This window comes from Thunnus maccoyii, chromosome 7 (genome assembly GCF_910596095.1).
Source record: "Thunnus maccoyii chromosome 7, fThuMac1.1, whole genome shotgun sequence".
NCBI lineage: Eukaryota > Metazoa > Chordata > Actinopteri > Scombriformes > Scombridae > Thunnus > Thunnus maccoyii.
The window spans coordinates 34,710,780-34,725,193 of NC_056539.1; the positions used below are offsets into that span (position 1 = coordinate 34,710,780).

The 14,414-nt window shown below is 40.1% G+C and overlaps 1 protein-coding gene across 1 annotated transcript; it reads right to left on the reverse strand.

Moving 5' to 3' along the window:
• Window positions 1-71: 71 nt before the first annotated feature.
• dph5 (diphthamide biosynthesis 5) lies at window positions 72-13,032 on the reverse strand. The gene is made up of 7 exons (XM_042415609.1): window positions 12,753-13,032; window positions 8,159-8,283; window positions 7,059-7,167; window positions 5,450-5,570; window positions 3,785-3,824; window positions 3,428-3,531; window positions 72-377 (listed from the first exon to the last, which is right to left on the reverse strand). Exons 1-7 carry the CDS (start codon window positions 12,885-12,887, stop codon window positions 145-147), a joined length of 867 nt encoding a protein of 288 aa, XP_042271543.1. The 5' UTR covers window positions 12,888-13,032; the 3' UTR covers window positions 72-144.
• Window positions 13,033-14,414: the final 1,382 nt, after the last annotated feature.

Below are 14,414 nucleotides of genomic sequence, written 5' to 3' on the forward strand. Positions count from 1 at the left end.
AGGAGGTGTGCGTGCGTGTGTGTGTGTGTGCGTGTGTGTGTGTGTGTGTGTGTTAGGAGGTGTGTGTGTGTGTGTGCGTGTGTGTGCGTGTGTGTGTGTGTGTGTGTGTGTGTGTGTGTGTGTGTGTGTGTGTGTGTGTGTGTGTTAGGAGGTCCAGGTGGAGCTGTCGATCGCCTTCAGGTGTTGCAGTGCGTTTGGTTCTTCGTTTACTCGCAGCATGTCCACCTCCAGCGGGTGGAGTCTGCCGGTGACGACCAGAGAATGGAGCGGAGCGCCGAGGTCACATGACACCAGCTGACGTAATGTCGCAGCACGGATCTTCTGGTCATCGGCGCCGAGCCTGGCGACGCCCACACACACCGTGTCCTCCGTCACACCTGAAAACAGAGACGCTGGTCTGAGATCAGCTGCACCGGACGCGTCTGATTGGCTGAACGAAGCTTTTTATTAAAACTCAATGAATCAAAGATAAACGTCTGACTGATGAAGATTTAACTTCTTACTCAAAGTCACAACATTTCAAGATAAAGTTGTAACATCACGAGAAGAAGTCCAGATTCTACGAGACAAACTGTAACATCTCAAGTAACTCTGTAACTAGACTACACCGTTAAAGTCATTTGATTCGTACCTCTACGTAACCATGGAAACGCGTTTACACCAGCACGTGACCACAACACATGCAGTCGTCGGATCCTACAGGACCAAACACCAACAGGGGTCGACTCCTGTTTTACCAGCTAATGAGATTAAAGCTTCACTGTAAATGTTTACACGCACATGTTAACATACATGTTAACATACATACAGGTTAACGCACATGTTAACATACATACATGTTAACATACATGTTAATGCACATGTTAACATACATACATGTTAACGCTCATGTTAACATACATGTTAATGCACATGTTAACATACATGTTAATGCACATGTTAACATACATACATGTTAATGCACATGTTAACATACATACATGTTAATGCACATGTTAACGCACATGTTAACATACATGTTAACGCACATGTTAACATACATACATGTTAATGCACATGTTAACATACATGTTCATGCACATGTTAACATACATACATGTTAATGCACATGTTCACATACATGTTAATGCACATGTTCACATACATGTTAATGCACATGTTCACATACATACATGTTAACGCACATGTTAACATACATACATGTTAACATACATGTTAATGCACATGTTAACATACATACATGTTAACATACATGTTAACATACATGTTAACGCACATGTTAACATACATACATGTTAACATACATGTTAACATACATGTTAACGCTCATGTTAACATACATGTTAATGCACATGTTAACATACATACATGTTAATGCACATGTTAACATACATGTTAATGCACATGTTAACATACATACATGTTAATGCACATGTTAACATACATGTTAATGCACATGTTAACATACATACATGTTAATGCACATGTTAACGCACATGTTAACATACATGTTAACGCACATGTTAACATACATACATGTTAATGCACATGTTAACATACATGTTCATGCACATGTTAACATACATACATGTTAATGCACATGTTAACATACATGTTAATGCACATGTTAACATACATACATGTTAACATACATACATGTTAATGCACATGTTAACATACATACATGTTAACATACATACATGTTAATGCACATGTTAACATACATACATGTTAATGCACATGTTAACATACATACATGTTAACATACATACATGTTAATGCACATGTTAACATACATACATGTTAACATACATACATGTTAATGCACATGTTAACGCACATGTTAACATACATGTTAACGCACATGTTAACATACATACATGTTAATGCACATGTTAACATACATGTTCATGCACATGTTAACATACATACATGTTAATGCACATGTTCACATACATGTTAATGCACATGTTCACATACATGTTAATGCACATGTTAACATACATACATGTTAACGCACATGTTAACATACATACATGTTAACATACATGTTAATGCACATGTTAACATACATACATGTTAACATACATGTTAACATACATGTTAACGCACATGTTAACATACATACATGTTAACATACATGTTAACATACATGTTAACGCTCATGTTAACATACATGTTAATGCACATGTTAACATACATACATGTTAATGCACATGTTAACATACATGTTAATGCACATGTTAACATACATACATGTTAATGCACATGTTAACATACATGTTAATGCACATGTTAACATACATACATGTTAATGCACATGTTAACATACATGTTAATGCACATGTTAACATACATACATGTTAATGCACATGTTAACGCACATGTTAACATACATGTTAACGCACATGTTAACATACATACATGTTAATGCACATGTTAACATACATGTTCATGCACATGTTAACATACATACATGTTAATGCACATGTTAACATACATGTTAATGCACATGTTAACATACATACATGTTAACATACATACATGTTAATGCACGTTAACATACATACATGTTAATGCACATGTTAACATACATACATGTTAACATACATACATGTTAATGCACATGTTAACATACATACATGTTAATGCACATGTTAACATACATACATGTTAACATACATACATGTTAATGCACATGTTAACATACATACATGTTAACATACATACATGTTAACATACATACATGTTAATGCACATGTTAACATACATGTTAATGCACATGTTAACATACATACATGTTAATGCACATGTTAACATACATACATGTTAACGCACACGCCTGCTGAGCTCAGTGACTTCCCATAGAATTTACCCCCAGACACAAACACGCATCCACACACGTTAAAAATGTTTGTGGTTTGTTCGCATCGCGGCGCTTTATGAATGTACTTGATGTCCGTGCAGAGACGCTGTTAGCTTACAGCTAACGCACAGTCATCGTTTTGGCTGTTTGGGGCAAATAAACACGAACGATCCAGCAGATGATTCTCAGACTTCGCTTCATGTTCTGTCTGAACGCAGCGTCATGCAGCTGTAAAAAGCCTCAAAACAGCGTCGAGGTGAACGTAGTAAATATCAACATCTTCATCAACCAATCATGTCTCGCCGCGCTGCAGTGAGGTACACGGGTACTTCAGGGTGTGTCGGTACACTGTGACATCAGCAGTGGGCGTGGTCACCGGGATTCAGACCTACATCTCTGAACTCACTTGTGGGGGGCGGAGCTTTAACTCTCGCTGGATCAGGTGAAATGATGATATATGTCATATAAATAATATAATAACCCCACTCAGATGTGGACAGTCAGTCAGGTCTGTGTGTTGTGTTCAGCCAATCAGAACAGAGCTGTTGAGCTGTCACTCACCTAGCTCCTCCCCCTGCTCCCTCCTCCTCTGGATGATCTGGATCAGCTGATCTGCAGCCTGACTGACTGTCATGTAGCGAGGAGGCTCGTAGATCTTCCTCCCTCTGAAACACAACGATACAAAACACTCAAGTAGGAACCAAATGTGCTGATATTTATATTTTTATATATTTGTTACTCAGCTTCAGAGTAACAAATATTTTATTTAGTTGATTTTAAACCAAATGTATTCTGTCGGGGTCAAAGGTCACAGCTCGTCCTGCCGCCACCGCACGCGCTCACACGGTTCACCTCAGATCATTACACAGAGCTGGATGACATCAGCATGACATCATCACCCTGAGACCAGGTTCTTACCTCATCATGTTCTCGATGGACTGCTCTTTGACTTTAATATCTGTCAACAAACAAACAAACAAACTGATCAGATTCGTTTGAAAGGAAATCAGACTTATTGATCGTCTGCAGGTTTCAGGTTTTCTGTCGTTCGTGTTCTCCAGAGGATGAATCCTGCTGACGTCATCATGAGTTTATGATCAGAACCTGCAGAACTGATGACGTCATCAGTATCAGCTGATCGGAGGACGAGCGTTCGGCGGATCTGTGATCTTTTACATCTAAACCGCCTGTGTGGATTAAACCAACACTAGAGCTGCAATGATTGGTCGATTAATCTCCAACTGTTTTTGATTATTGATTCATCGTTTTGAGTCATTTCTTAAGAAGAAAACATGTCTGCGTCCAATCAGCTGTCAGGATGATAATGATCCATAAATCATTAATATATTTTATATTCTATGTTGAATAATTGAATGTATTGAGTCTTGTTTAGTGTTTATGAAGCAGCAGCGAATCCTGATGAACCGACGTCACTTATTGAATTTACTTGAAATTGTTTCATTGACATGTTTTTATTGTTTAAAGTGAAATAAATGAGCTGCATGTGTCAGTGAGTCTAATCTGACATCATATGCAGCCGAGTTTTATTGATTATAAATGATCAGAAACACGTTGCCATCAGTCTGAGTCGGGTTTCAGCCTCTTTAGTCTCCGACAGCTGACTGGTGTTCTTGTCTCCATGGATCAGAAAGTTCAGGAAATCAAACTGATCAATAATCAACAGACTAATCGATAAGGAAATAAATGTTAGTCTCATTTTAAAACTCTGTTTTCATATGAACACACACACACAGCTCATTATATTATACAGTCAGCGGGGGGGGGGGGGTCTCTGTGGTCTCTGGGGGTCTGATGGTGATTGATGGGGGTCTGGGCTGCTGGTCTACTGGGATCCAGACTCACTGAAAACTGTCAAATATTAGCAGTAACTTTATTATATATTTGATATAATAATATATAATAATATCTTAGTTTAGTTTTAGTGTGTTTAAGGAGACTCAGGCAGACAAGACGCTGTATTGATCAGATCTGGTCTGAAATCTGTGTGTGTGTGTGTGTGTGTGTGTGTGTGTGTGTGTGTGTGTCTCACCCAGCAGACAGAGTGTGTGTGTGTGTGTGTGTGTGTGTGTGTCTCACCCAGCAGACAGAGTGTGTGTGTGTGTGTGTGTGTGTGTGTGTCTCACCCAGCAGACAGAGTGTGTGTGTGTGTGTGTGTGTGTGTGTGTGTGTGTGTGTGTGTGTCTCACCCAGCAGACAGAGTGTGTGTGTGTGTGTGTGTGTGTGTGTGTGTGTGTGTGTGTGTGTGTGTGTGTGTGTGTCTCACCCAGCAGACAGAGTGTGTGTGTGTGTGTGTGTGTGTGTGTGTGTGTGTGTGTGTGTGTGTCTCACCCAGCAGACAGAGTGTGTGTGTGTGTGTGTGTGTGTGTGTGTGTCTCACCCAGCAGACAGAGTGTGTGTGTGTGTGTGTGTGTGTGTGTGTGTGTGTGTCTCACCCAGCAGACAGAGTGTGTGTATGTGTGTGTGTGTGTGTGTGTGTGTGTGTGTGTGTCTCACCCAGCAGACAGAGTGTGTGTGTGTGTGTGTGTGTGTGTGTGTGTGTGTGTGTGTGTGTGTGTGTCTCACCCAGCAGACAGAGTGTGTGCATTCCAGCTGTTCTGTTTTTACAGATTTTGTCGTAGAAGCTCTCAGGTCTCCACGTGTCCGTCCAGAACACCAGAGACACCGTCTCCCCGAAGTTATACAGCTGAAACACACACACACACACACAGATACACACAGGTCAGAGGTCACATGACTGTGTTTGTGTATAAAGAGGAAATGGACACACACCCTGACATCCAGTCAAAACCTCATATCTCCAGGACCTGGTCTGAGGTCAGCAGACAGAGTGGAGCTTCTTCCCTCACAGAGGATCTTTGGTCGAGTACAGACGAGTTTCATCGTGTCTCTGAAGGTGAATCAGCTGATGAGATGCTGCTCTGATCAGCTGGTCAGGTTAACCAGCTGACTGTTTATAAAGTAGTTGAAACTAATCTGCTGAGTCTCCGTCAGCCTCCTAAACATCATTTATGTAAGTTATCAATATTGATCAGACAGGTTTGTTATTGGGAGGAATAAAATATAAAATCAGCGTCTCATCTGGTCCAGAGTCATGTGGTGAGGGGGCGGGGCTTTCAGACAACAGACAGCAGGGCCTGATGGGATTGACTCCCAGTGGAGGGAAAACAGAGCTCATTAGCATACCCCTCCCCTCATTAGCATATTAACAACCGCCCAGAGACGCTGCTCACCCTGTTAGCATAATGCTAATGTGTGCGTGTGTGTGTGTCTGTGCACTGGGGAGTAGGGGGTCCTGCTCTCTGATTGGCTGCTCTGACAGGTCAGTTATTGATGAGGTGGCATCAGTGTGGTGCGTTCACTGTCGTAACAATAACAGTTTAATGAGTTTCATCAGGAGCTGCAGCAGATGGGACAACAGCTTATATAAACACTAAAGGGCTTCTCTGCCCTGAGCTCTGCCTTCCAGGGAAACATTATAAATACTAAAGGGCTTCTCTGCCCTGAGCTCTGCCTTCCAGGGAAACATTATAAATACTAAAGGGCTTCTCTGCCCTGAACTCTGCCTTCCATGGAAACATTATAAACACTAAAGGGCTTCTCTGCCCTGAGCTCCGCCTTCCAGGGAAACGTTATAAACACTAAAGGGCTTCTCTGCCCTGAGCTCCGCCTTCCAGGGAAACGTTATAAACACTAAAGGGCTTCTCTGCCCTGAACTCTGCCTTCCAGGGAAACATTATAAACACTACAGTGCTTCTCTGCCCTGAGCTCCGCCTTCCAGGGAAACATACAGTAAACCTGAGCAGAGAAACTAGCGTGACCATAAATGACACAAAACGCAGTAGAGACTCTCACACTGGGATGAAATGAAAGGAGTGCATATAATTAATTAAATATCATTAAAAACATATCTTGTTTCTTTCTGGGGGGGGGGGGGGTGCTGTTGGAGGGGCGGGCCACACTGGTAGGGGAAACGCTGAGCGTATAGTTGTGACATCACAACCTTACGGGGGTCCGAACGACTGTTTAAAGGCAGTTTGTGAATAGAGCACCTGGACCTGATATCGTACTGTTATAAACACAGTACCTGTTATTGTATTTAATAGAAGTTTGACCCATCAGCTGTTTCAAAATTCAATAAATAAATAAAGACTGACTGTGTCATGTGACCTACCTGCAGGCCGCAGCAGCCCACTGCGTTCATGATGGAGGCGTTGTGGATGACTCTGTACGGTATCCCAGCATTCACTGCTCTGAGGACCAGGTCACTGTGTGTGGTGGCTCTGCAGGAACACAGCAGACGTTCTAACAAGCAACTAAAACATGAACTCTCATACAAAGTCAAGCAGCTGTAAACACAACATGTTTCATTTAAAGTGAGATTCAGTGAGCAGCATTAGAGAAGTACTCGGATACTTTACTGCAGTAAAAGTACCAATACACCTATGTATAAGTACTCCATTACCAGTAAAGATCCTAAAGTATTGCAGTAAAAGTACATAAGTATAATGAGCTTGATGTAGCTGGAAACCACTGGTTTCATCTTTAACAATGTGTTGTATTTTAAAAGCTTGTTATATTATCCATTGTGTCAAATCTTCATCTGAAAAGTAACTAAAGCTGTCAAATAAATGTAGTGGAGTAGAAAGTACAATATTTCCCTCTGACATGTAGAAAGTAGCATCACATGGAAATACTCAAGTAAAGTACAAGTACCTCAAACTGTACTTGAGTAAATGTACTCAGATACTTTCCACCTCTGATCATGAGTGAACTTGAGTTGTGGGTGAAAAGCATTTGAACAGACCAGAAGTCTGATGGTTTGGCCCAGACGACAGTATAATTAACATTTTCATGATCTCACTGAGAGCAGCTCCGTCTGTGGAAACATATCGATCTAGATTTCCTCTCTAAGGTTTTGGAAACACGATGTGACGGAGTAACGAACAGACTGCTGAGGTCACGCTCGGGGTCAGTCTGCAGCCTGATGGAAACAAAGATCAACATTTATAGACTTCAGTGGGACAAAAAAAGGAGCAGCTCCTCTTTTCATGTAAACTGTAAAACCAACATTCACATGAACAAAAGTCAACAGACATGATGAAGCTTCAGACCGCAGCTCTCAGTCTGTGATTAACTCTGAGAGGAATCTGGTGGTTTTGTGGAGAAATCTGCTGAAAAGAGAAACTCTGTGGTCGCATCCAGCACGCTGACGCAGCAGCTGCAGCTGATCTGTGGGATCAATATGAGCTGCTCTGATGCGTCATGACTCACCCGAACGGATCTCCCACCACCAGGAACGCCACGTCAGTCACATCTGCATCCTTCAGGATCTCATCAGCTCCCTGTTCCACCAGATCCCTGTCCGCCAGGATCAACTGCTTCCCATAATACTCCTCCTGAGGGGGAAAGGTCATTGTTAGCATGCTGCTAAAGAGGCTAACGTACAGTTTAATCAGCTAGCCTGTGGCTAAAGAGGCTAACGTACAGTTAAAACAGCTAACACACAGCTAAAGAGGCTTACTTACTGCTAAATCAGTTAGCATCATTGCTGCTAAAGAGGCTAACACACAGCTAAAGAGGCTAACACACAGCTAAAGAGGCTTACTTGCTGCTAAATCAGTTAGCATGCTGCTAAAGAGGCTAACACACAGCTAAAGCAGCTAACACACAGCTAAAGAGGCTTACTTGCTGCTAAATCAGTCAACATGCTGCTAAAGCAGCTAACATACAGCGAAAGTAGTTTATTAATAAATTAAGTAGAATTGCTTCCAGTGTTTGATTTTATTCAGTTTTCTAGTTCTTGTCTCTGATGTTCGTTCAGACTTTAGCTGCTGGACTCCATCTTGTTAAAGGTTGGTATATGCTGAGTTCAATGTGATGGGATTTACTGTGTATCAATTAACACAGTAAACTCGTTCATGGATAAAAAACGCAACACAAAACCACAAAACATCATCTTATGCACCTTTCATAACTCCTAGTGTGGCGCCGGTTTCTAGCCTCCACCTCGTTCTTAACCAATTTCAGGATTTTTCTACCATTGTTGTTAGGTCTTCTTCATTGGCCCCTCCCCTAATTACATCATTTCCGGTAAAACTCCTCCCACAATGACATCATGAATGACCTTGACGCTTTGGCAAAGATCCAAGTATGATTCATCTCAGAAACAACGGAGTCTCTAAAACTGGCCTTTAATAATCACGACTTACAGGAAAAACATTCAAACATCGTAAGTTCTCATCGGCTAGTAGTCAAACATCACGAGCTCATGACTCCGACATCTTTCTGCACCTGTGCTGCACCTGGCCAAGGACATTATTCTTCCACAGTTGATGATTAAAAGACATGAAGCTGAAGAAGCTAATCATCAGCTCTGAGGTAGCAGCTCAGTAAACTAACTGACGGTACTGCGTCGGTCGGTCGGTCGGTTAACAGACTTCGGTTGTATGATGAGACACAGGAACGTGTTTTCTTGGAGGTACAACGACAAGCACGAGCAGCGCTCCAACTGTATTTTCTGACCTTGAAACTCGCTCTGCGTCTGTTTGGTATTCTGGTGACCAGCGCAGTGCACACGGCGACCAGCTGGGAGGACCGGCGCAGACTGGTTCATTACAGAGAAGCAGCGCAAAGACAGTTGTTGTATTTTGACATTTGATCCTAAATGTTCCCTGAAAAACAGACGACGTCTCAGAAACACATCAGTTTGTGTCATAATGTTGATCTTCTGCTGCTTCGGTGATTTTATCAACAGGATCAAACTAAATACTCCCTGCAACAACAGATTAATGCTTCAAATATAAATCATTTATTTCAATGAGCATTCTTCAACCAAAATCACCACACAAAGTAACGTTTACTACGGTTGAAGCAGGAAAGTCAGTAAATCAGTCTGCATTGATCTATAAATGAATGTGTAGCTCTTTATACTGTATGAAAAGCTTCTTCAGTTCATTAAACGTCTGCAGCGTCTGAAGGCAGCAGGACTGATATGTTGATACGCAGCCGTTCACTGTGTTTACCTTCATTAAACCACCTGATGACACCAGGCTGCTACAGAATAACCACACACACCTGTACACACATCAGACCGGTCGGTGAAAACTCCATATTCTGCTGTTTATGAAGGAGACATCGGGTTATAACTTTCTTTTTAGTAAAAGTTGTGTCCCGTTTTATCCTTGAAACACGTTGCTGTGTAAACACTATTGTGTGAGATTAACTACTAAACTTTGAGACCATGAATGATGTGAGATACATTAGAATCACTGCTGAAAGAGCATCTGTCCGATATGATCATATTAACAGCGACTGGCTGGAGGAGAGGGACGGCAGGTTGAGTCGTGCTTCATATATTCATGTATGACTATCTACTCCTTTATATCAAAGTGGTTTAATGATGGCAGGTTTATCTTTTCTGTCTTGGAACATGCAGAGCTTTAACGAAGCAAAGCAGCGCAGCAGCTGTTTGGATGTCAAGTTAAAAAAGGTCGATATTGCACAAGAAACTCATTTAATGCAGCGAGATGCAACTAAAGTTGATAACAGTACATTTAAAGTTGCATCATACTCATCAGCTGGTGATAAAATACAGGGAGCAATTATATTGTTTCGTTCCAACCTTAAATTGATATTGTATGAAAAGGCAGTGATCAGGGAAGGATTGATTAAGTAAAAACTATTATTGAAGGAGTTTATATAGTGTTGACTGGAAACCAGTATTCCTCTCTGTTTCCCAGTTACAGGGTCTCGTCAAGGCTGTTAGTCACCGTATCATTGGAGCCGCTGGTACTACAGGCCCTATAGCTGTGGGGAACACCGGCCATTTTATTTCATTATATGCGGACGATGTTTTATTATATTTTAACAATGTGGCACAAGATTTACCACATAGTAAAGGCTATAAAATAAATTTGCTTACAGAAATACCAATAGTTTCCCAATTTAAGTATCTTGGTATAGATATTTTCTCTACTCTTGATAAAATTGTCAGCAAGAATTACAAATGTTTAAACAACTCAAAGTCAGAAGTTTTTATATCAAACGATTGGCTGGATTTATATTTCTATTATCTATTATTTACGCTCTGCCCTCTTATATGCAGTTATGTGTACATGATTTATTAACAACACACTTAAGAAATAAAATTAAAATTTGATCACACAAAAAAATCTTTATTTTTCATTTCTGTTGTTACTATAGTAACTAACTGCATCATGTGATGTTTCCTGGAGAAAAGCTTCCTGTTGGTTGAGTTTTGTGAGCAGCTTCTGGTTCCTGAAGTGTTTTTGAGAATTAAAATCTTATGTTTTTAAGTTTGTCATTTTCATTTCAAGAAACATTAACTGTCATGAGATTATAGCGATTACAATATCAGATTATATTACGCTGTAAGACTTTCAGATCCCGCTGAAGCTAACAGTCTGGTGAGGTAGCTGGTAGAGCTCCAACTAACCATTTACTGCATCGTTGATAAATAGATCAATAGATTAGTTGTTTAGTCCATAAAATGGTGAAAAATGTTGGATCAGTGTTTCCCAAAGACGACGTCCTTAAATGTCTTGTTTTGTCCACAACTCAAAGATCTTCAGTTTACTGTCATAGAGACTAAAAACACCAGAAAATATCACATTTAAGAAGCTGAAATCAGAGAGTTTGGACATTTTCTTCTTTAAAAAACGATCAATTATCAAAATAGTTGGCGATTAATTTTCTGTAGATCAATTAATCGGCTAATCGTTTGAGCTCTAGTAGCTAAAACTATGTTGAGGAGCTAAAATGTAGTAAAAATACTGAGGTGAGTTTACAGATCAGTAGGAGGAAGTGAACACACAGCTGACTTCAGGTTGAGGTAGTTTCTGTAGTTTTTACTGTACAGGTGCAACGTTTCAGACGCTGCTGGTTCATGTTTCTCTCAGACTGTCAGAGACTCTCAGATCTCAGAACCTGTTGAATCATCACAACCTGACGCCTGTTCAACATCTACATGCTTCTACTGGCTCACACACAAATTTACATAACATGTCACCAGGAGACTGTGGTCCAATACAAGCTCTGATCAAGTGCATTGAACTAATCAGTGATTGGATGTGCCACAAGTTTCTTCAATTAAACAAAGATAAAACTACACTATACTACACTATACTATACTATACTATACTACACTATACTTTACTACACTATACTATACTACAGTGTAAATACTGTAAACTGGTGTCGGAGTAAACACCTGTAGGGTCGTTACATCATCAGGAATCACATCGAGGAGATTAAAGAAATATTTGAAATGTGAAAACAGAAGAAGGAACCAGCAGCTGCTCACGTTTATACCAAGGAAGTGAACTAACAGTTTACTGCTGTCACTAATAAACACACTGCTGAGGTTCCTTAAAAGTCACTGAGGTCAACAGACAAACATCACTGAGGAAGCTAACAGCTAACAGCTAACTGATAAACACTCATAGAATAACAGTTATGAACCCTAACATCCCATAAAACACAATTAAATATTTATACTTTATTTTATTGTGTTTCTTCACTCATTGTATATATTATTATTATTATTATTATTTACTGTCTTTGTCATATTTTCTGTTTCCTTTAATAATATTTGATTACATCTTCTATTTGCAATGTTTAATATTTTAATTGTGATGAAATAGACATTTGTTTTGATTAGTAAAGTTTTTTGGGGAAAAACAAACAACAGACAGACGTGTTTTCAAATAAACTTGAGAAAAAGCTGCAGAGATCAACAGACATCAACAGACATCAACAGACAGCAGCTGAATATGTAAATATAATAACTGCTGAAACATTTCTCCTGTCTGATGAAACCACACAGTCGAAGCGTGTCCGGACTCACCAGAGCCTCCTTCCCCACGGTGAGGATGGAGGTGTAGGCCTCCAGGTAAACCCTGCTGCAGCCCTTCACCGCCTGCAGACCCTTCACCGTGATGTCCGCGGCGTCTCCCAGACCCAGGCCGATCAGGTACAGCATCCCGCCGGCTGCGAGCTCTGCTGTCGGTCGGTGTCGCAGCGGTGCTCCACTAATGTAAAAACCTCAGAGGAGTCTCTAAACTTACTGTTTCATACATTCACGTGTAGTCTCCATGCACAGACTGGAATACGGTTTGCCGTAAAATGTTTACATTTTACGACAGCTACAGTCGCGATACGTCCTTGCGTCGTTTGGGCAAAATGAAGCCAAACTCCATCAAAAAATCTGGTTATTTAATAATTGTTTGCTTATCAGCACAGCTGTCATGAGTATTATATAAGATATTTTTACTTACTGACAGAGTATGATGCAGTCTTTAGTTCGGCATAAATATAACTGACATTTCAAACCAGTAAAACCAGAGAAACTGCGGAATAAAGTGATTTTAATGGGGGATTTTTTATCTGCCGAATTGAAGAGACTCTCATCATGTTTCAGACAGAACAGAGTTATAGTTTTACTAGCTGATGTTAAACAGATTTAAACCAAAATGAAATATCAAATAATACATTTATGAATGGAGGCTGGTGTAGTGTTGCTTAAAATAGGGAAGAAACTCGCTGACTATTAAGAATTTAATTAATTTTCCTCTCAGAATTAAAACAAAAACAAAAACCAAAACTAGAAACAAAAATGTGGTTTGAAGTTTTATTTGATGGCTTCATCTGTTTGACAGTCAAACATTCAAACATTCAAAACAAATGGAAACAGGAAGTGTTTCTGTAAACAAGGACCAGACTTCACATTTACTTTTACTGAACATATCTGATGGTGATGTTACATCATCTTTAGCTGTTGTTTGTTAACATATATTTTATTTTATTTAATTTTCATATATTTTTACTGAAAGATAATTAACTACATATAATAATCTCCTCACCAGCCCAAAAACCTTCAGACAGACACATAACTGACACATTTTTATATCTGAGCAACACTTTAAACTTCTCAAACAACATGAAAATAGAGAATAACATCCGTGACATCTGATCATCCAGCTGTGGTTTATTGAAGGAAAAGTTCATAAAGAATTTACTGAAAAAATGCAACTTATAACCACAACATAACTACTTGAAACCACATGAGGATGTCTGTGGAGATGTTGAAGTAAATCAACAGAGAGCTGGTTCGTCCACAAGAACATAAACTATATGGCCAAAAGTATGTGGACACATACTTTATGGTACTTTTGTTCTTGTTCTGTGTTTCCTGGTTTTAGTTCTGATGAAGGAAAGTCTGAGTTTAGACCGGTGGGTCGCAGGACGACTAACGAGAAAGTAAAGAAGAAGAAAAAACATAAAGTATGTTTTTGGTTTTACTGCTGACAGCTCACCGACCGCCTGTAACTAGACAGAGAGGTTGAGAACCAGAGTCAACAGTTTGTGTTTGACTCTTTCCTGTTTCAACATGACACACAGACGCTCTGTGAAGAAACGCTTTTCCTGCCAAGAGGAACCAGTTTATCACAGCATCACTGATGCTCCTCAACGTCTCATTTAAAGCCAACGGAGGAGATTTCAGCTGTCC

Coding starts and splice junctions, on each gene's coding strand:
- dph5 (XM_042415609.1), bottom strand. CDS start 12,887: ATGCTGTACCTGATCGGCCTGGGTCTGGGAGACGCCGCGGACATCACG. Junction 7,168..8,158: donor GTGGTGGGAGATCCGTTCGG/GTGAGTCATGAC, acceptor GTGTTCCTGCAG/AGCCACCACACACAGTGACC. Junction 3,825..5,449: donor GCACACACTCTGTCTGCTGG/GTGAGACACACA, acceptor GTTTGTTGACAG/ATATTAAAGTCAAAGAGCAG.